The sequence below is a fragment of the Cervus canadensis genome, chromosome 20 (assembly GCF_019320065.1).
Source record: "Cervus canadensis isolate Bull #8, Minnesota chromosome 20, ASM1932006v1, whole genome shotgun sequence".
Lineage (NCBI taxonomy): Eukaryota > Metazoa > Chordata > Mammalia > Artiodactyla > Cervidae > Cervus > Cervus canadensis.
Genome location: NC_057405.1, coordinates 56,699,224 through 56,720,909, shown reverse-complemented (window position 1 = coordinate 56,720,909; position 21,686 = coordinate 56,699,224). Strand labels below are relative to the sequence as shown.

The following is a 21,686-nucleotide window of genomic DNA, read 5'->3' as shown; positions in this document are numbered from 1 at the left end:
ACATGTATTTGGGTCTCCTCTAATCGCCGAGACCCATTTTGGAATAAAAGATTACAGCAGGCCGGGGCGGCAGCGCGGCCCGCTGCTGCCTTTCTGCTCCGCGGAAAGTTTGGCCGCCTCCCTCCCTTGCTCTTGCATTTAACAGAGAAAGTTGTTAGTGAGCGCGCGAGGAGACAAACTTGAAATGTAAAAGGGAAAAGAAGAAAAACAAACACGGCTGGAACCGGGGATGGCAGCTGGAAGGCAATCGAGGTTTCACTGAGCTGCCGGGCGGTGGTTATTATTAGGATTATTATTGTAATGCTAATACTAGGATTATTAATGATAATAAGGGTAGTGGTAATTGCCCAACTTTCACTTTACCTATTTAAAATAATGCTTGATGGATCGCTTTTGACAATTTCTTTCAGGAAAATTTTTTTTTTTTTCTCCTCAAAGTAGCACCGAGCTAGGCAAGTAGGGGGAGAGTGTTGTAAGTATGTTGATTTCCTGGCAAGTTAGGGTGGGACAGCACCCCCTCCACTCCCCAGGGTTTTCCTACTTGAAGTCCTATCTCCTCACACTACATCCTGCGTGGGGTCCCTTACTCCCAGTTTTTCACCGCTGTCTGAGTCTGATTTTTAAAAGCCATCTGACGGGTTTCTCTTGACTGCCCTCCAACCCCAGTGGCCTTGACAGTCGCTTGACTCAAGGGAAATCTCCTTGGAATCCCCTCAAGCCTGGGGTGACCGCGGAGCCCTGAGAACTGTTTCGGAGAGGGTAAAATTCAAAAACTCAGAAGGAAAGGGACTATATTTCTATAGGACTCAAGGGTCCAGCAAGACTGAAGCGGTTCACAGAGCCTTAGAAATCTTTCCTCCCTCAAACAAAAGTAGTAAATAAAAGGTTAACTTAATTAATACTCTGATAATGATGGTGGTGACAGTCAACAATACTACTTAATAATCAACTTCTTTACATTTAATTTTCCCTTTGCCACCACTTCAAAAGCCTCTAGCCTGGGCCCGGGAGGCCTCTGGCTTGGTCTGGGTGAAGCTGGCAGCTGGTACCGGCAGCACTCGAGTTGGGGACCACTGGGGTGATGGGAGGCGAGGGTGAGGACAACTGGGCAAGGGGAGTAAGGGAAGCGTGGGTGCAGTGCGGGGAAGACCCGAGGCCTCAGGGTGGAAACATGCTAGTGGATTCCCAGGCGTCCAGTGGGCGAGCACCTCCGAGCGCGGCCTCGAAGGAGCTGCAGGGGGTGGGGGCGGGGAGAACGCGGGCGGCAGGGTTGGGGAGGGGGGTTTGGTAACCACCAGGCTCGGCCCGGGCAATTACAACGCCGCCATAGCACCTGCCTATAGAGCCACCAGTGACCCGTCAAAAAGAGTAGCATGGGAATTCGGATGGCGACAAAGGCCGGCGGGGGAGGCGCGCGGCGCGGCGACCACCGCCTCGGCGCCCCCTCTCCCACATGGTGGGAGGAGAGGTTGTGCTGGGGGCGGGGGCGAGGAGGGAGTTGGAGAGAGCCAGGGGAGGTCACCTCGGGTCTTATCCTTCACCCCTTCGGGCCTGTCACTGCGCCCAAGGGACCTCAACAGCCGCCCAGCAGCCGCCCTCATTCTGGAAAGCAGTAAACTTGGTTTCCATGTTTTGCAACCATACTCCTCTGCACAACACGCTCCCTCTGGCTGAGCTGGGGTCCGTATTTGGGGGTCCAGTCATCTTGTCATCCCCTCTATCCTCCTCTTCCTGGTGGCACTTTTGATGATGCCAGGATAAGCGCGAGGGACGAGCAGTGGTGAGGGTTCTCTTTTCTGCTTCCTATCCAGAAACGAGGCCAGGGACAGGCATCTCTGGAGAAGCCCGATGGGGTGGGGGACAGACCAGAGGTGTGGGCCATACCTTCGGCCTCCGGGCGCGGGGCTCCTCGCTCCTCGGCCCCCGGGGCCAGCCGGCGCGCGAGGCCGGCCCGGTCCCTGCACAGACCTCCGGGCCGCGGCTCCCGGGGCACACTAGAAGCCGGCACACCCGTCTGGGGCGGAGCACAGGAGGGAGGACGCGCAAATTCCGAGGCAGAGCGGGTGTGCGCCTCAGACTCCGCCACCCAGCCACGTTAAGGTGACTTGGGTCACGAGACAAGCTGGTTGACCCCGTTGCAAAGCTCCTCTCATTTAGCAAGTCGAGCGAGCTCCGACGTGAGGCAGGCGGGAGTTTCCTGAGGCTGGAAAACCGTTCTTAACTTCCCTCGCCAGGGGGTCCCCTCGGGGCTTTTTGTGTGTCATAATTGCCTAAAGATATATGGCAGCTTCGATTACTGTAATTACCATCAGAGGCTGTTGAAAGAAGTTAGTCTGGGCTGCAGGGGTGACTGGCCGGGGTCTTGTTACCACCCAGGCGGGGCTCCCGGGTGACATCGCTCTGCTCTCCAGCTGTGCGAATCCGAGCGAGGCTGGGGTTGCAGACCTAGCAGCCCGGCTCGGGTCTGACCTCGCCCGCTGCGCGCCGACCTCCTCGCTCCCGGGGCTTGAGGGCTGCAAGCCTCGGTCCGGCTGCCGCCACCGGTCTGGAGAAGGCCTGCATGCCGCGGCGCCGCGGGCGGGGGCTGCTGTCCTGCGGCCCTGAGAAACCTCTGCGGAGACGTCCGGACCAGTGTCGGCCTCGAGGTTTAGGAGGCCCAACTTAGGCTCTTGGGAAGCTGGAAAACTCCAAAGTTTCCCTAGTGGCCCTCTGCCTTTTCCCCTAAAAGTCCGAAGGGTCCGCCTGCGTCCTAGGCCATCTGCTGCACGCAGGCGCGGAACCCAGCGAACCCAGTTCGCGCCCGCCCCTTCTCTCACTTTCGAGGCCTTACTTTTCAAGGCCCCTCAACCCCGGCGACCCTGCACCTTAAGTGAGCGAGGTGCCTTACTTCCAGGGAAAGAGGCAAGGGCCTGTCACAGGGCAAGCAAGCACACCGAGGCCTGCCTAGGACTGTCGGCTTCGGTTTTTGCAATGGAGGCTCAGAATGCACCAGGAAAGCTTTCCTCCTGAGCCTCCTGGGAAGGACAGTCACACGCCAGAACATGGGCCACAAAAAAATATGCGAGTTCGCCTCCTTTCTCAGAGATTCGAACAGCCAGGGTCAGGTAGGCCCAAGGCAAACTGGAAACGCCAGTCCTCCGTTGGGGTCGGCTCTGATTACCCCGGCATCTAAGATCCCTTCTCTCCTCTCTCTGCCTTAGTTCCAAACATTTCTCATTTTTTTTCTTTTTGTTCACGTTCACTTTAATTTTTAAAATGGCAGCGCCCAAAACCAAAACAAACGGACAAAGTGAAAACACAACTCACTTCTTGGGAGGGCGGGGAGGAATTGCATCCCACTCAAGTGGGACTTCATTATCAGTCCTCAGAAGTATCTCGGACTCTCCCAACTTTCAAAGACACGGGACAATAAGGGAGAGTGAGGGGAGGGAGTGTTTGAGGAAATCACAAGCGCCATAAATGCTATAAGCGAAAACAACGGCGGCGGGAGCACTTCGGGATGTGGGGACTTCGGCGGCGGCCACCTTCAGCCGTGGGACCCTGGAAACCGCAGCCCCGGGCCACCGGATGGCGGGAACTGAAATGCCTCCCCAGAGATCCAGCATTGCGGCCGCGCCGGCCCAGCGCCTGCTCTGTCCTGCGCATTCTTGGGTTCCGCAAACACGTTGCACGCAAAAACCCTTGTACATACACTCAGCCCTGCACTTGAGCGTCTAGGGGCGGTTAGAGATCAGCGGCGACTTGGTGTCCCAAGGGAGAGCCTCCAGCTAAGCAAGTTTAAGGAAGGAGAGAAGCGCGCGAAGGGAACAGGCCGCACTCTCCTGCCTCTGCCGAGCTCCCGCTCGAAAAGTCCTTGGGATTAGGGATTTGGTCCTCGCCTTGCTAGGGAGGTTCGCCATACTTTAAATTCCCCAGTTATGACCTACGCGGATTTAGGATTAAGGAAAATGTGACTTTTAAATGGTTTCTCCTTCCCAATTTACAGGATTATTTGAAATAGCTAGAAACGGGGTGCAAAGCATTCCATTCAAAATCCTCTTTGCGCAGAGTTGCTTTTGCGCTCTGGAGCTCGGAGTTTTGAGCGAGCGTGTTATTGTGCTGCCGCCTGGGGCTGCGGCCTAGTTCCCGCCCCCGGCGACTCTCCCCACCCCCCCACTTCCCACCTGGCGGCTAAGTGGAGGCAACTCGCGAGGGACTGGTGGGCTGCCTGGGTCGCAACCTTCCCACCATACCAGAGAGAAGTGGGGAAGAGGGGTGTCAAGCAATGCAGAGGTAACGAAATTGTTCATCCCTCACCACGAAAGGCACTGACTCAGTATAGAGGGAGCTGGGCCAAAGCGCACACACCGCTGGAATCCCTCTCCCGGGCTCGGAGCCTCGGAGAGCCGGGCTGGACTTTCCCGGCCACCCCGCCCGCCCGTCCCAGCCTGCGCGCCGGAGCCCCGCTGCGGCCCGATAGGTACCCACTTGTTGATCCGGCCGGCTTGCTCATGCTGGCGGTCCCGGGGCGGAGCGGTTGGTGGGCGCTGCCCGAGTCCCGGCCGGCAACGCCCGCTTCGCCGCCGGGCGCCGCCGCTCTCCAGCCGCCCTCCAGCCTGGGAGGCTCCGGGGCCGGACAGGTGGGTGTCGGTTGCGCGCTGCGCTGCTCTCTGGGCGCTCAGAATTCGTTCCACAGTGGAAATTTAAGCATCCTTAAGTTTCTTCCCGTCTCTTGCAAAACCGCAGCCGCTGGGAATGTTGCTTGGTATGAACACACGCATGTACGGACAAATGGATAGACGGACAGGCAGATCGAGGGAGAAGGAAGGACAGGCAAGAGAGGGGGTACTGAAGAACAGAGATGGAGACACGAAAATGGTCTTTCTACGGAGCAAAAAGGGCAAAACCCCTCTCTTTCACCGTTCCTGTCTCTCAGTCTTCAATTTCTCCCTCTATGTTAGGCATATGCAGAGTGTGGGCAGATCTCTACAGACCGCTGCTCTTTTACGGAAAGAAGGGAAACGCACAACCGCAGTCTCAGGCAGATGGGCTCCGCGCTGCCCAAATCCGAGCGCGGAGTGGGAAAACTAGATTGCTGGGAAGTCTTCCGAGGGAAAAGGCGGCCAGCTCCCGGTATCCGGGGAGAGCCGAGCACGCAGCGCCAGAGGGTCCCCGAAGTTCATTACCCCGTGACTTTATGCCTGTCGCTGCGGACTGGGTCCCCCGTAATATCCAGGAGCGCTCTGACAGGCAGCCGCGGGGAGGGGAATAGGGCGTCCCTGGCCCACTTAGCTTTTCCCCCAACTCCTGGCGGGGTCTGACGTCAGCCATGTGCGGGGAGGGGATGGAAAGAGGGAGGGGGTTAAATGCTAATGATATTAATGAACCTCCAAGCGGCTCCCAAAGAAAATGCAGGCGCTCTCGGAGCTGAGGAGTTAAGTGTGAATATGGGAGTGTGGCTCTGTGCGGGTGCTTCGGTGAGGACGGTGCTGCTCTTGTAGTAAAAAAATGAATTATTATTATATTCATGGCAAGGGGGAAGGGGAGGGAAGCCGGAGCTTTCTCAAAACGCTTTCCTCCTCCTCTGCAGAGGGCCAGACAGATTCAAGGAAGAACTGGGTGGCTGTGTGTTTGTGTGTGATTATGCACGCCGGATATGGCCATGTGAGTTGGTTCATTCTTGGTCCCGTGCCCCTTCTGTTGGGTAAAACTTGGATCTGGTCCGAGGTGAGTAATTATTCATTTTGCAACTATCTACGGAAAGTTATCTGCGAGGACGCTGTGTGCAGACTTGGGGCCTGGGATGGGGTTTGCTGGAGGTTCCGAGTTCCCGTGGCCTTCGCGCTGTACATTTGGGCACCAGCCGCCGGGAGGGTGCTGCCGGCTTGCAGAAGTAAAGCCCATCCCGAGCGGGGCGAAGCAATTTCGCCTCCATTATTTCTGCATTTGCACTCGGGAGGGTAGAGCTGCTTCCCTCCCGCAGCTCGTCCCCAGCGGGCTTCGCTTGCCGGCCCCTCCCCTCAGGGTTCGGGGATTCTGGAGAGCTTCCTCCCCCGCCTTAGTCTCCTACTCCTCCTGCCCGCCTTCCCGCGATTCTTGTGCTCTCTCGTGCCCTGGTTTCTGTTCTGCGCCGGGAGAGCGCACGCCTAGAGAGTGATCCCCGAGCTCTAAGAGATTAATTCTTATTTAAGCTCTCCCAGCAGCTTGAACTTGTCGAACAAGAGTTTGCCAGCCTCACCTCCTGGCGTGGGCTTGGCCGAAGGTCAAGGGTCACATCTCCTGCTCTCCGGCCCTCGGCGCACGCTCTGGGGGAGGTGAACAGATACTAGCACTCCGCAATTCTATCCGCCCGCTTCGGATCTCACTTTCTCCAGGCTTTCGGTCTGAGTATGTGTGTGCAAGTGAGTGTTTGCGTCCCGTCCTCTCCTCCCTTTCCCGCCCCGCCCCCGGACTCTGGAGGGAGCAGCAGTTCCTCGGCCCCGGAGGCTCAGGGGCGCTGGCTGTGCGCCCCCGTTCGCTGCCACAGCACGTGACCGCAACTTTCCGCAGAGGCCTGGGCTGGGCCTGGAGCCCCCGCCCGCGCACGCCTCGAGGTGCTAGTGCTGCGCAGCAAGCAGGACCCAGGTCTGGGGATACCCAGAAAGAGCAAGACAGGAGATGACTACCTCCCAAGTTGTACCTCCTCTGTTTTTCGAAGTGGAAGGAGATCAGGGAAATGAGATACAAAGCCATAATCCTGAGGGTTTTTTAGGAGACAGGGCAGTAAGTCAACATTTTTGACAATCAAGTTGGGCAGACTTGTGCTCAGCTGGCCCTGCCCGAGAAGTAGTACAAACTCAAACTCCGCGCCTAGAAAACGAAATTATTTCCCCGCGGCGTTTCAGAAACGCAGTTACCATTCCAGGCTCTATTTTGGACACTGGGATTATGACTTTCAGAAATACACTTGCGACCACCGCTACCACAATCGCCGTCACCACCAAAACACCCACCGTGTGGATGCAAAGAGGGGAGCTTGGTTAAAGCTAGAGAACTTTAAAGAGTCCAAATAATTTATTTCGGGCAAAGATGAAGGCTGGCGTGGAAGATTCGGCCTTGCCCGTCTTCAAGGTAGAAGTTTAGGAGTCTGTGACCAGGAGACCTGAACGTGGCTTTGCAGGCGCAGTGGCTTGGAGGTAGGAGGACCGACTGTGGTAGAGGGTCTAAAGGCTGATTTCCCTACTCCAGACACTCGCCCCACCGGCTGAGTTATAGGCACCTAAACTTGTTGAAAATACTCCTGAGGTTCACCAATTGTCTCAAAGTGAAAATGGGAATGTCTCCTCTTTCTCCTGCCACTGGTTTCGATTCACAGGGTGTCAAGAATTCCACCAAATAGAAACACACACACACACCATCCAGCCCTGGCAGAGGACACAACGTGCACACACACCCACAGCATGTCCGTCCTGTGTTCTGTGCGCCTGGCTGTAATTATCTGCGCGCTTTGCATAAATCACAATGCAGTTCTGAAATCATCATGATGACTTTCTGGCATGATTGGTTTGGTGGCAACGGCAGCTACAAGATCCAGGGTAGGCAGGAGGGGCTAGGGCCCAATTGCCCACCAGGTCCAGGAGGAGCCTGGCACCCGAGTGTTCACTGGCTTCTGCTCACTGGAAGCTGCTGCAGGACACGGGGACTTCAGATCTAAGGTGCAGAAACTTGGAACTCTTGAGGTCGGACCTCAGAGAAGAAAGACTCTGCAAGGTAGGGACTGTTACTTTTCATCTTCGTGTCCATGGACTCAAGTACGCTGCCTGATTCCTATTATGTGCTGTGGAAACCTTGGGCGAATGAATGAAGGTGGAAGTTGCCTGCGGACTTCCCAAGAAATAGCTGGAGACACAGCAAGGCTAAATCACTGGGAGCCCAGAGAGTGTGGCCGATGGGGGGTGGGGGTGGGAGGGGAGGTGGAGGGGGTGTTCAGGCTCTGTCCCAACAAGCTGTGTAAACTTGGGCAAGTGACTAGACCTCTCTGGGCTCCAGGTAATTATCTGTAAAATGATTAAGTCCTGTTCAACCTTAACTTTCAAAGATTTTTTTCCCTGTGAGTCCACAATGAAAAGTGATTGGTAAAGGGCAAATGCCATGTATCAGAAACACCTTTTAACACAGACAAGATATTAACTTTAAGGATAGGTTTATAAAGTTGGCTTGGAAAGGGGTGGTCATACCCCAGAGGTTCTGAAGAATTTCTGACCAGGTCCAAACGTAGTCTCTAATTTCCTCTATCCTTTTGTGAGAATGGGGTTCTCAACAAAAGGGAAGCAAAGAACACAGGGAAGACATCTTTTATTACAGGATTACATTTTTGTCCAGGAGATAAGAAATAAGACCGTGAGAAGGATGACGGAATCAAGGGGTCTCTCTCGCCATGCAGCAATCCAGCCCATTCATCAAACACTGAGCACCCACTATGTGCCAGAGATTCATGACATGACCCCCTTTTCAAGGAATCACAGGGAGAGCAGATTCATAAAATGTTATAAGTGCTTTGGACTGGACGAAAATACAGGACGTTTTGGAAAAATATCCAAGGGACCCTAAATCAGTGTGGAGTTGGGCAGGCTGTCAGTGCCCCTTGGAAAACTGGTTATGAGTTAGGGGAATCTACTGCCTCTGAAAATTGTCTCCTACCATAGCTCACTCTCCTACTAATCCTCTGTCTCCTCATTTAAACAGGGAAGCAGAAAGACAGAAATAGACTCACAGACATAGGAAACAAACTTACGGTTACCAAAGGGGAATGGAGGGAGGGGGATACATTAGGAATTTGGGATTAATAGATACACGCTGCTATACATAAAATAGATAGTCAACAAGGACCTACTGTATAGCACAGGGAACTGTATTCAATAATCTTATAGTAATCTATAACGGGAAAGAATCTGAAAAAATGTTACATATACAGCTGAATCACTTTGCTATACACCCGAAATATTATAAATCAACTATACTTAGTTTTAAAAACGTTCTAGAACAACAAAAGAAGGGGGGAAGTAGAGTCCTGTGAACTAGATTGCATGAGAGGTGCAGGGGTGCAGGACACTCCTCTAGCATCAGATTATCTGGGTCTGACCCCTAGATCTCCACTCACTTAGCTTCCCTAAAAAACGGTACCATTTTCTCCATTAACTTTCTCTTCCAATACACTAAATTAAAACAGTAAAGAAGAAAGGAAAAGCTTTCCCATCTGCAAGCAGACCTAAAGTTGGTGTGGAACAGACTCCCCTCCTCAACCAGTGATCAGCTCCCTCTCAGAGGTTATCCTACCTCTAGAGATCCATTCCTTTAAAATTCCCTTCACCTCATAGACAAGTAGAGTTGAGAAATACCCAGACCCAGAAAACATCTGGCAAAAATCTACCAGTTAAGGTTGACTGAGGTTTGATGTTCAGCTTCCAAAAGACACTCTGACACAAATTTTATTTGTTTACTCTAAAGAGAGAGTTGATTTTCATTTGCCTCCAGGTCATAATGCAACCTACGGTTGGTTGTTGCTTCCTACGTGGATAGGGAGTTAGAGAAAAGGTGGGTCATGGAGCAGAGTGTCCAATATAAAGCAGGTACTCAGTGAGGGCTCAGTAAGTGAATCTTGTCAGGCTTGCTCCTGAGTCTGTTGTGGATCTCTCTACAAGTTGTTTGGTTCCTATTAGGTAACTCTACCCATAAACACTGAGAACAACCCAGAAAAGAGACCCATGTGCTCTAGAACTCAACTGGTGCTGAGTTGTAGAGTTTTTCCTTGACATTTTCTAGAACTCTGTTAATTGTCTGTTACTCCTCACTAATAGCACCCCTGCACCCATTCCTCTCTCATACCATCTAGTATTGGTGCTAACAGCAGCAACAATAAGACAATGCCCTGTGTGATGGGCTCATTTTTTTTCTTAACAAATAACACATTGTGTCTCTATATTTATTCACACATTCTCTTAGGGTCACATCAGCAGAAGAAATTCAAGTTTAGGGGCAGGCTGAGGATTAGAAGCTTCTAGAGTCTCACTGCGCTTTTATATTCATCTGGCCCCAAGAATAAGCAAATGGAAACATCTTTCTCCCATATTTTACTTTTATTTCCTACATATAATATTTTAGTTGTTTGTATCCTGCCTTGTTGCAGGAAGAATTTATTATGGCTCTCATGTCAAACTGCTTTAAGACCTGGTATCCCTCCCTATAAGATGACACACCTGAAATGTATTTAAAACAGAAACAACCAGAGATGTTACTAGGAGCAAAAGAAAAAGAAAATGGTGTTCCCCAGAAAGATAGATCAATAGAGAAAAAGCTGCCTGTTTTTTTATGTCCGTTTCTTTGCTCCTAATCACCAGAGCAAAAAGTTCAGAGGACATGTAAGGGATACCCAGCTTTCCAACTAGACAGGGAGCTCCATGAAGCCCTAACACTCTGGCACATACCACTGCTTGATAAATGTGGGCTGTAATAGTGGTCCTGGTTCATGGTACTCACAAAGAAAGCTGAGACTGGGTGAGGGACTTGCTTTTGCTTTGCCCCAGCAATGGGGAGGATAGGGAGTAGGGACAGGTCCTCTAGACCCCAAACCTTGGGAAGAGGCAATTTTTTATTTTCTAAAACAAAATTATGACTAGAGAAACAAGAAAGCAGACTACATGCAGGGAACCATTGGCCACCAAGCCTCCTTCAACCTCTTAATTTCCTGTGAACTGCACAGTTCAACTTGGCTTCCATTTAGCCCAGAATTATAGAGCATACAGGTTAGAAGCAACCTTGGAGATCAGTACTCATCCAATTTCATCATTTTACAGATGAGGAAACTGAGACCCTTAGAGACAAAGCTTGTCCTAAGTCACTCTTCTAGAGACAAAGGCCAATCCCAGAACCCAGATTTCTTCTTGCTGAGTCTTATGCTCTTTGAAATATTAATTCCATTGCACTGAGCTACCTCTCATTTCCTAGGAGGGCTTCTAGAAGCTCCAATTAAGGCAATTTCACTCACAAGAGAAGTAATCAGAATTAAGAAAAGTGTTTTGTGCATCTTGAAGGAATAGTTCAGTATTTCTGGAACTTCAGACTCTTCCACTTAACAGATTTTTCTTCAAACTCTCCCTCTGTAAGTATTTAAAATTTGCTTGTCCAAATGGATAGAAGACATATGAGGTCTCTTTTTATTCTGTAGAGGGGATGATGTAGGCTACAAGAGGAACTACTTAGAGACACTAATTGTAGGTGCAGAGAAAAAGGTCAGTGATTAGGCTGAACAATTAATCACTGAATTTGATCACTGTGGACTGTCAATCTGGGTCTTTCAGATTTTAAAAACACCTCTCTATTCCCTCCACAGCAGGTTGAGAACCTGCTTTATCCAGATTACACTAGTAGAAACAATTGTTATGTAAAATGGGATAGCCTGGGTTAAATGTCACTCATGTATTTGAGAATAAACTAGAGATTCAATTCTTTATTCAGTCAATACATTTATCAGGACCACATATCCATCTCTGCCATTGCAGTGAAAAGCTTACATTCTAGTATGCTTTGTTTCTAAATGATCTAGTTCACACAGTACTCTGTTGTCCCCCTATTCTAGTAAGTAATTTCAGAATTCACATCACTTACAAAGATGCCGAGTGGCTATTTAGGGAAGTCTGAGTCAAAAAAAAAAAAAAAATCCTCCAAAACAAAACAAACCTCCCCCTCTCGTCTCCCTCCCCCCAACCCCACGTGTTTTGTGCAAGACGGAGTCAACCAGTGGGATTCACAGGAGGTCCCCAAGTCAAATGCTGCAGCTGCGTTTTTAAAAAGGGTTGGATAAACTACAGCCGTTAATAACATCTGTATCTATGCAAGCTAAGATGATGATAGGGGTAATCAGATCTCATGCTTCAGGGCATAAGATGATTGCCTGCTGAGAGGAGGAGGATTTGGCCTTTCAGGTATAGCACTGCACAACCCAGGAGGTAGGCTGCAGACATTTCTCCCAGGCTCTAAAATTTCAGGTGTAACTGACATGATTTTGGAATAGATGAAATATTTGAAATCTACTGTTTTTTTCAGACAAGGATATTGAATAATGAGATATTTGAAATGCCCACATGTACCATGTACAACATATATTTATCTCTCTAAAGATAAGATATAACTATTTAGATGCCTTTTTTGAAGGCTATTTTGACCACCTTTTAGTACAAGGAGATGCTTAATAAAGGCTAAACGACAATGAGAACAGTGGAGGTAATTCAACTTTAATCCATACATTTATGATTAGCTAAAATAATGTATAATTACCCAAGTATTCATAATAGCACATATTTGGATCCCTAAATATATGTTTTCTAGTTGCATTAGCAACTGCGTTTGGAGTTGTATGTTGGGAGTGTACAAGTAATGTACTCATTTTAATGTCCTGATCACTAAAATAATTTTTAAAACTTAATATTTGTCTGGAAGTGAGAAAGGAATTACACAAAATAATCTTACCTTTTCTTTTTTTGCCAACTGGATTAACTTTTCTTTTGATTTCTATAATATTTTCAAATCCTAGGAAGGTGTACACTTCAGGATAGTTGTAAAATTAATCACTTTTGAAAATGCTGTGCAAATGTTGAGTAGGCTTAAAGAGCTTATTTAGACATGTAACCCCATGCTGCAGGACATATAGCATCAGACACTGGTCCACATTTCAAGAGATGTAAAATCTTTTGAAGGAGTTGATTTCTGTTAGAGTCCTTTTAGCATGAAAGACATTCTTGCTACTGGCTTTGTCACTATTACTAAACCATTCCACACAGAAGGACTGTTTGAAGGATATGGTTGTTAAATGCAATTTTTAAAATGATGCACATAAACAGTTTTAAGGAAGGGGTGTGTGTGGAAATCCTGCAGCTGTTTGGCTGCAGACAGGCAGGGGAAATTAGTCAGAAGCCCAAAGCATCATAGTTAATAATCATTATTCTGTTGTCTGGGATGTTTGTTTAAATACTATTGACACTGTGTATGTATTGTCATCTTCTCTAAATTGTAGCTCTTAACCACTGAAATCTTGTTAAAGACCACCTAGGGTTTCCTCTGTATGATGCTGAAGTGTGTATTCACCTGATGGATAAACAAAAAACAGATTTTAAAATTTTTTCTCTCATGTGCAACTAGCAGGAAATTTTCTAAAGAAAGAGATTGCCTGAGTACAGTAAAAATAGAAGCTGTAGAGTCCCAACCTTTGTATTTCTCCTCTAGTGATAGAAAATGATCAAACCATCAACTGATTAATACAATTCAGTTCTGCTTAAAATTCACAGAACTGTTTGGTATTTTAAAAGACTCATACTTGCCATTAAGTGTGAAGAAATCAGTAACTATTCATCAACAGCATGTTGGGTTCCCCCCACCTTTAGATTTTGCTTATTAAGAGAGGTCATTTGGGGGAAGAGCGGCTCTGGTGGGTGGGGAAAAAAAAATCTTAACAGCCTGACTCCCAAGTTGAGAGCTCCAGATCACGACCCATTCAGTACAAAGCGTTTTATATCTTGACTTATGAGGGGACAATAGTCGGTCTTACAAAGGCACCACCTGTGATTTAGCACGGTTGACATCTTTGTTAAGGAGGAGCCGGAGGGCAGAAGAGAAACAACACGTGCGTAATCCGGAACTTGTTACCAAGACCCACCTTCAAGGCTGTTTCAAGTCGTCCCTGAGGTCGCGAAAGGTTTTATTTTCTCACAGTGTTTTTTTTTTTGTTTTTTTTTTTTAAGGAGGTGAGAGGGGAGAGAGGAAATGAACGCTGTACGCGATAACTGACCCAAAGCGCTGGACTTACGGCTTGCAAGCGCCAAGCTGTTCCATTTTACAGATGGGTAAATGGAGATCAGTCCTCGAAGTGTCTTATCAGCCGGTGCCGGTGATCAGGGACCCCCGAGGGGCTTCGGGCCGCTGGGCTAGGGGCGCCGAGGGCGGCGTGACCGCGGGTGGGACGTCGAGTCTTCGGCCCAACCTTCAGGCCGGTGGCTTTTTGCTTCCTTCCCGAAGGTCGCTTCTGACAAATCTATCTATTTGGGGCAAATTGTCAGTGAGAAACTTCCGCTCGAACTGCCGTGGACAAAACCGGCTGTTTGAAAAGGGTAAATCCCGCGGCCCGGCGAGGCCGAACAATGGGCCGCTGGTGCTGCTGCGGCGGGGGCGGCCGGGCGGGCCGCACAAAGGGCGGATTAATTGGGGCCGCGGCTGAGCGATTCGCGCTAGCTCCACTCAGCCCGCACCGCGGGGCGCCCCATTGACTGGGCCCCGAGCCCCACTTTTCACAAACTCCAAACAAAAGTCAATTTCTTTTTTATAAGGCGGGGGAGGGGGCCGCGGCCAAGATTCTCCTCTTGCTCCTTTGCCTCAGTCTTGCTGCAAGGGTGGGGGGATTGGGTGGGGGGAGGCTCGAAGGATAGGGGCGTGGGGGAGCCGCGGAGTGGGAAGGGACGTGGGTGTGGCTGCCGCGTCCCTGTCCCCGCCTCCGCGGCCACCTCCTGGCCGAACTCACCTTCCAGGCAGGACCCTAGATCCCTGCCCGAGGCCTAGTAGCTTCAGAAAATGCGGATGAGGTGATGGCAAGGACCCTGTGAGGGTTGAAAGCTCTAGGTTCGCGGAAGTATTGGCAAGTGGTTTAGGAGGAAGGAAAAGAAACGTCGGCTTGGTACCTCGTGTGACCATTCATCAGATTGAACAACTACTGTGGTCCTGATAGAAGGGAGACAAAAACGAGTTTGCTCTCTGTTTACACACAAGTTGGGAAGGCAGATTCCTAAATCAATGAGCAGATGAGGGAGACAGGATACCAGGATGGGGGCCCCAAAGGAAGACTTCACCATCCCTATGAAGTTATGAGGTGGACTTGCCCATGTAATATATGGGAAAAGATATCTAATTACTTTGTAGATACACAGTAGTGCAAGAAGTGGCAGTAATTTAAGAAAACCAAATTGTAGGATTAATATTGTCACTGGTATGAAAAGCACTTATGGAGGAACTAGGAGTTCATCTCTTCTTGTTTCCTTTCAAAATAGGAGTGCAGAAGCCTCTCTGACACAGTCCTAAGCTGGGTTGGCAGTGGTTGCATACAAGTGACTGGTGCATTCTTCTTCGAGGACCAGGTTCCCAAGTGAATCAACAGGAAGGAAGCACCACTAAGTGCTGGTGTAAGGGAAGCCATTTATTGGGTGAAGGGCTGGCATGTGCTAACAGATGATATCCCAGTGTTTTTATTTTATGGGGGAATGCTTCTTGTCTTGAACCTGCAGGCATTTTTGTGCTCTGAGTCTGGCTAACTGAAGTCTTAAATACCTAACCCTCCAAAGGCATCAGGCTAGGGTACTGGCACAGTGAGAGGGGAGCTCTGATGGCAGGTGCTGAATCTGTGGCAGGCTCAATAAGAGGGGTGAGGAATGCCTTCAAGGATAGGCTTAACCATGGTTGGAGACAAAAAGACCTAGACATTGATGACAGAAAACAATAGCAGCAGACAGCTGCTGACAGAATCCAACCTGGGCTCCTTTTCAACCACAGTTTAAAACTGTAGATTTAAAATGATCTTCTCTGGCCAGAATCTGAGCCATTGTAGATTTCTTTTGAATCAGAGGCTGTGAAAATTAAGGGCAAATATTTATCTAAAGATGTCACAACTCTGAATTTCAGTAGTACCTTATCTGCTAATCTCTGGTGGAAATCTAGAACAGCTGTTACTACACTGTATATTCTGAATTCCCATTTGGAAATCAACATTTATCCCCACCAATTCTCGCTATGATTTTAGTTTATTGATGCCTTTGCAAATTCCAATAAAACAAATGACAGGATCTTTTGCTTTTTCCATGTCAGCAAAAGTTGAGTGAGTGTGTAAAGACTGCGATAACACATTATTAGGATGAAAAATGAAAATACAAGTGTGAGTCAGTGATAAAACTTCCACATTGAAGGAATCATTTAACAGCAATGTGTAGGTTTAGACAGAACTGATGACAGGCTCTACTATCTATTAATAGTGAGCTTATGACCACAGCTTCTAAGAATACCCAGCACAACTGCTTATCATTTTTATTTTACCAACGAAGGTCTTCTGAGAGGAGGACACTAAATGATTTTGATAAGGTCCACTCTTAAAAGGGGTGACATACTGGCATCAAGTCTTTCCATCACTCACTCTGGTTAGCTTTCAAGGCCTACATTACTCTCTTGAATTATTCTGGAGTCACTTTATGTGAACATCATTAAAGGAAAGAAGCTCCTGGAAATTTGATTATAATTAAACTCTTTTTTTCTCCTCTCACATTTACTGGCTATGCAAATACTGCTGGAAAGGATGATGATCTTAGTACCCCCAGGCTTAGGTTGCCAGAAAAGGACAGAAACCTGACTTCTGATAATGGTAGAGCAGGTGCAAGGTTAGCTCCAGATCTAGAATATGATAGTCATAAGTCAAAATGAAGGAGCACTTGACTCAGGGATGGACTAGATTTAAATCAATAAGAGAATGAAGCTAAGATCTTAACATGTATCTAACATTTGATTGTGACTGTATCATACATATAAAATACTGTACGAATATATCTATACTCAGATGGTAAAGAATCCGCCTGCAGTGCAGGAGACCCAGGTTCGATCCCTGCGTTGGGAAGATCCCCTGGAGAAGGGAATGCCAACCCACTCCAGTATACTTGCCTGGAGAATTCCATGGACAGAGGACCCTGCTGGGCTACAGTCCATGGGGTCACAAAGAGTTGGACATGACTGAGCCACTAAAGAATGAAATAAAATGACTGCTCTATCCTAGCAGCACATTAGAAAAAACAATCTCAGTAGTATCTAAAAGGAGACTCCTTTGCGCTTCTTGGATTGCATCTCTCCTCCCTACCAACACACCACAAATAATCACCACCTTGAATTGTGTTTTACTCACTTGCTTGCTTTCTTCATAATTTTACTACTTATGTATGTATCTCTAAATAATTATGTATGTTATATAATGATATATAACATAGTCTTCAGTGATTTTTCTCCCAATACTGTGTTTAGTTTTGGTATTAAATGAATTGTACACTCACACAGTATGGCTTCTTCAGTCTCACTGTTAGGTAGTAATCCACTGTGTGAGCACGCCACAGGTGCTTGCCCCTCACTACTAGGAATGGATGTTTGGCTTCTTCCATTTCCCTTTCTCTATCTCTTATCTCTCAGATTCTCTCTTGTGCATGCCTCTTATATACATATGCTAGAATTTCTCTAGTATATAAACCCAGGAGTAGAACTGCTTTCTTATTCAGCCTTATTACCTACTCAAACTGTTTCCCTTGATGATTTTATTAATTTACATTCCCACCAGGAGGTAATAAGAGTTATTGTTGCCTTCTGTCCTTTTTAAAATTATTTATTTATTTATGGCTGCACTGTGTCTTCATTGCTGCTCTCAGGCTTCCTCTAGTTGTGGGGAGCAGGGGCTACTCTTTGTTGCAGTGTGTGGGCTTCTTGCTGCAGTGGCTTCTCTTGTTGTGGAGCATGGGCTCTAGGCATGTGGGCATCAGTAGCTGTGATGCACCAGCTTAGTTGCCCTGTGACATGTGGAATCTTCCTGGACCAGGAATCCAACCCATGTCCCCTGCAGTGGCAGGTGAATTCTTAACCACTGGACCACCAGGGAAGATCCTGCTTCCCATCCTGGTCAACAGTTATTATTGGGTTATTTAAAAATTTTTGTTATTCATGTCAGATAATTATCTCTAGTTTTAATTTGTATTTTTCTGACTACTAATAAGGCTGAACATTTTTCAGGTGTCTGTGGGTCATCTATTTTTTAAAAAATTGAAGTATAGTTGATTTACAATATTATGTTAATTTCAAGTATACAGCAAAGTGATTTAACATATATATATATTTCTGATTCTTTTCTATTGCAAGTTATTACAAGATATTAATATAGTTCCCTGTGCTATACAGTAGGCCCTTGTGCTATTAGCCACTTATATTTTCTTTTGTGAAATACCTGTTTATGATGTTTCTCATTTTCCCATTGAGTTATTTTTCATTTGATTCACAGGAGCCTGAAAGTGTGTATATATATGTGTGTGTGTGTGTGTGTGTGTGTGTATATAATTAATTATTTTAATTGGAGGCTAATTACTTTACATTATTGTAGTGGTTTTTGCCATACATTGACATGAATCAGCCATAGGTGTACATGTGTTCCCCATCCTGAACCCCCCTCCCACCTCCCTCCCTATCTCATCCCTCAGGGTCATCCCAGTGCACCAGCCCTGAGCACCCTGTCTCATGCATCGAACCTGGGCTGGTGATCTGTTTCATGTATGATAATATGTATGTTTCAATGCTATTCTCTCAAATCATCCCACCCTTGCCCCCTCCCACAGAGGCCAAAAGACTGTTCTTTACATCTGTGTCTCTTTTGATGTCTCACATATAGGGTCATCGTTACCATCTTTCTAAATTCCATATATATGCATTAGTATACTGTATTGGTGTTTTTCTTTCTGACTTACTTCACTCTGTATAATAGGCTTCAGTTTCATCCACCTCATTAGAACTGATTCAAATGCATTCTTTTTAATGGCTGAGTAATATTCTATTGTGTATATGTACCATGGCTTTCTAGGTTGTTTCCGTGTCCTGGCTATTGTAAACAGTGCTGCGATGAAAATTGGGGTACATGTGTCTCTTTCAATTCTGGTTTCTTCTGTGTGTATGCCCAGCAGTGGGATTGTTGGTTCATATGGCAGTTCTATTTCCAGTTTTTTAAGGAATCTCCACACTGTTCTCCATGGTGGCTGTACTAGTTTGCATTCCCACCAACAGTGTAAGAGGGTTCCCTTTTCTCCACACCTTCTCCAGCATTTATTGTTTGTAGACTTTTTGATAGCAGCCATTCTGACCAGCATAAGATGGTACCTCACTGAGGTTTTGATTTGCATTTCTCTGATAATGAGTGATGTTGAGCATCTTTTCATGTGTTTGTTAGCCATCTGTATGTCTTCTTTGGAGAAATGTCTAGTTAGATCTTTGGCCTATTTTTTGATTGGGTCATTTATTTTTCTGGAATTGAGCTGCAGGAGCTGCTTGTATATTTTTGAGATTAATTCTTTGTCAGTTGTTCCGTTTGCTATTATTTTCTCCCATTCTGAAGGCTATCTTTTCACCTTTCTTATAGATTCCTCCATTGTGCAAAAGCTTTTAAGTTTAATTAGGCCCCATTTGCTTATTTTTGCTTTTATTTCCATTACTCTGGGAGGTGGGTCATAGAGGATCCTGCTGTGATTTATATCAGAGAGTGTTTTGCCTATGTTTTCCTCTAGGAATTTTATAGTTTCTGTTCTTACTTTTAGATCTTTAATCCATTTTGAGTTTATCTTTGTGTATGGTGTTAGAAAGTGTTCTAGTTTCATTCTTTTACAAGTGGTTGACCAGTTTTCCCAGCACCATTTGTTAAAGATACTGTCTTTTCTCCATTGTATATTCTTGCCTCCTTTGTCAAAGATAAGGTGTCCATAGCTGCATGGATTTATCTCTGGGCTTTCTGTTTTGTTCCATTGGTCTATATTTCTGTCTTTGTGCCAGTACCATGCTGTCTTGATGACTGTAGCTTTGCAGTATAATCTGAAGTCAGGCAAGTTGATTCCTCCAGTTACATTCTTGTTTCTCAAGATTGCTTTGGCTATTCAAGGTTTTTTGTATTTCCATACAAATTGTGAGATTATTTGTTTTAGTTCTCTGAAAAATACTGTTGGTAGCTTGATAGGGACTGCAGCGAATCTATAGATTGCTTTGGGTAGTATACTCATTTTCACTATACTGATTCTTCCAATCCATGAACATGGTATGTTTCTCCATCTATTTGTGTCATCTTTGATTTCTTTCATCAATGTTTTATAGTTTTCTATATAGAGGTATTTTGTTTCTTTAGGTAGATTTATTCTTAAGTATTTTATTCTTTTCGTTGCAATGGTGAATGGAATTGTTTCCTTAATTTCTCTTTCTGTTTTCTCATTGTTAGTGTATAGGAATGCAAGGGATTTTATAATCCCTTGTATGTTAATTTTATATCCTGCAACTTTACTATATTCATTGATTAGCTCTAGTAATTTCTGGTGGAGTCTTTAGGGTTTTCTCTGTAGAAGATCATGTCATCTGCAAACAGTGAGAGTTTTACTTCTTCTTTTCCAATCTGGATTCCTTTTATTTCTTTTTCTACTCTGATTGCTGTGGTTAAAACTTCCAAAACTATGTTGAATAGTAGTGGTGAGAGTGGGCACTCTTGTCTTGTTCCTGATTTAAGGGGAAATGCTTTCGATCTTTCACCATTGAGGATAGTGTTTGTTGTGGGTTTATTATATATAGCTTTTATTATGTTGAGGTATGTTCCTTCTATGCCTGCTTTCTGGAGGGCTTTTATCATAAATGGATGTTAAATTTTGTCAAAGGCTTTCTCTGCATCTATTGAGATAATCATATGGTTTTTATCTTTCAACTTGTTAATGTGGTGTATCACATTGATTGATTTGCAAATACTGAAAAATCCTTGCATCCCTGGGATAAAGCCCACTTGGTCATGATGTATGATCTTTTTAATATGTTGTTGGATTCTGTTTGCTAGAATTTTGTTAAGGATTTTTGCATCTATGTTCATCAGTAATATTGGCCTGTAGTTTTCTTTTTTTGTGGCATCTTTGTCTGGTTTTGGTATGAGGGTGATCCTCATAGAATGAGTTTGGAAGTTTGCCTACCTATGCAATTTTCTCGAAGAGTTTGAGTAGGATAGGTGTTAGCTCTTCTCTAAATTTTTGGTAGAATTCAACTGTGAAGCCATCTGGTCCTGGGCTTTTATTTGCTGGAAGATTTCTGATTATATTTTGGATACTAATCCATTGTCTGAATTATAGGAATGGCAAATCTTCTCTCCCCTTTAGTGACTGTCTTTTCACTTGGCTTCTAATGTCTTTTGATGAACCAAAGTTTTAATTTTATGGTTGAGTTTATCAATATTTCCCTTCATTGGTTGAAGTTTTTGTGTCTTATTTTAGAAAGCCTTCACCACTGCCAGATTGTAATGGTGCTTCTGAATTGTTTCCAAAAATTTTTATAGTTTCACCTTTCCACATCTAAGTTTTTAATCCAACTGGAGTGAATTTTTGTGTACAGTGTGAGGTGAGGGTTCCAGAAAACATCTATTTCTGCTTTATTGACTATGCCAAAGCCTTTGTGTGTATTACAACAAACTGTGGAAAATTCTTTAAGAGATGGGAATACCAGACCACCTGACCTGCTTCTTGAGAAATCTGTATGCAGGTCAGGAAGCAACAGTTAGAACTGTACATGGAACAACAGACTGGTTCCAAATTGGGAAAGGAGTACACCAAGGCTGTATATTGTCACTCTGCTTATTAAACTTAGATGTAGAGTACATCATGAGAAATGCTGGACTAGATGAAGACAAGCTGGAATCAAGATTTCCAGGAGAAATATCAATAACCTCAGATATGCAGATGACACCACCCTTATGGCAGAAAGTGAAGAGGAACTAAAGAGCCTCTTGATGAAAGTGAAAGAGGAGAGTGAAAAAGTTGGCTTAATGCTCAACATTCAGAAAACTAAGATCATGGCATCCAGTCCCATCACTGCATGGCAAATAGATGGGGCAACAG

At 46.2% G+C, this 21,686-nt stretch overlaps 1 protein-coding gene across 3 annotated transcripts in view; it reads right to left on the bottom strand.

Annotated features, from left to right (window-relative positions):
- Positions 1-21,686, bottom strand: part of NR2E1 (nuclear receptor subfamily 2 group E member 1) — a 118,093-nt gene that overhangs the window by 16,531 nt on the left and 79,876 nt on the right. The window contains exon 1 of one of the 3 annotated variants that reach the window (XM_043439642.1): positions 4,468-5,214. The exons of the other annotated variants lie outside the window; for them this stretch is intronic. Coding sequence (XP_043295577.1) covers positions 4,468-4,492 — 25 coding nt within the window. The 5' untranslated portion in view covers positions 4,493-5,214. Of the gene's footprint in view, positions 1-4,467; positions 5,215-21,686 lie in introns of those variants that run through there. 3 annotated transcript variants of the gene reach the window in all.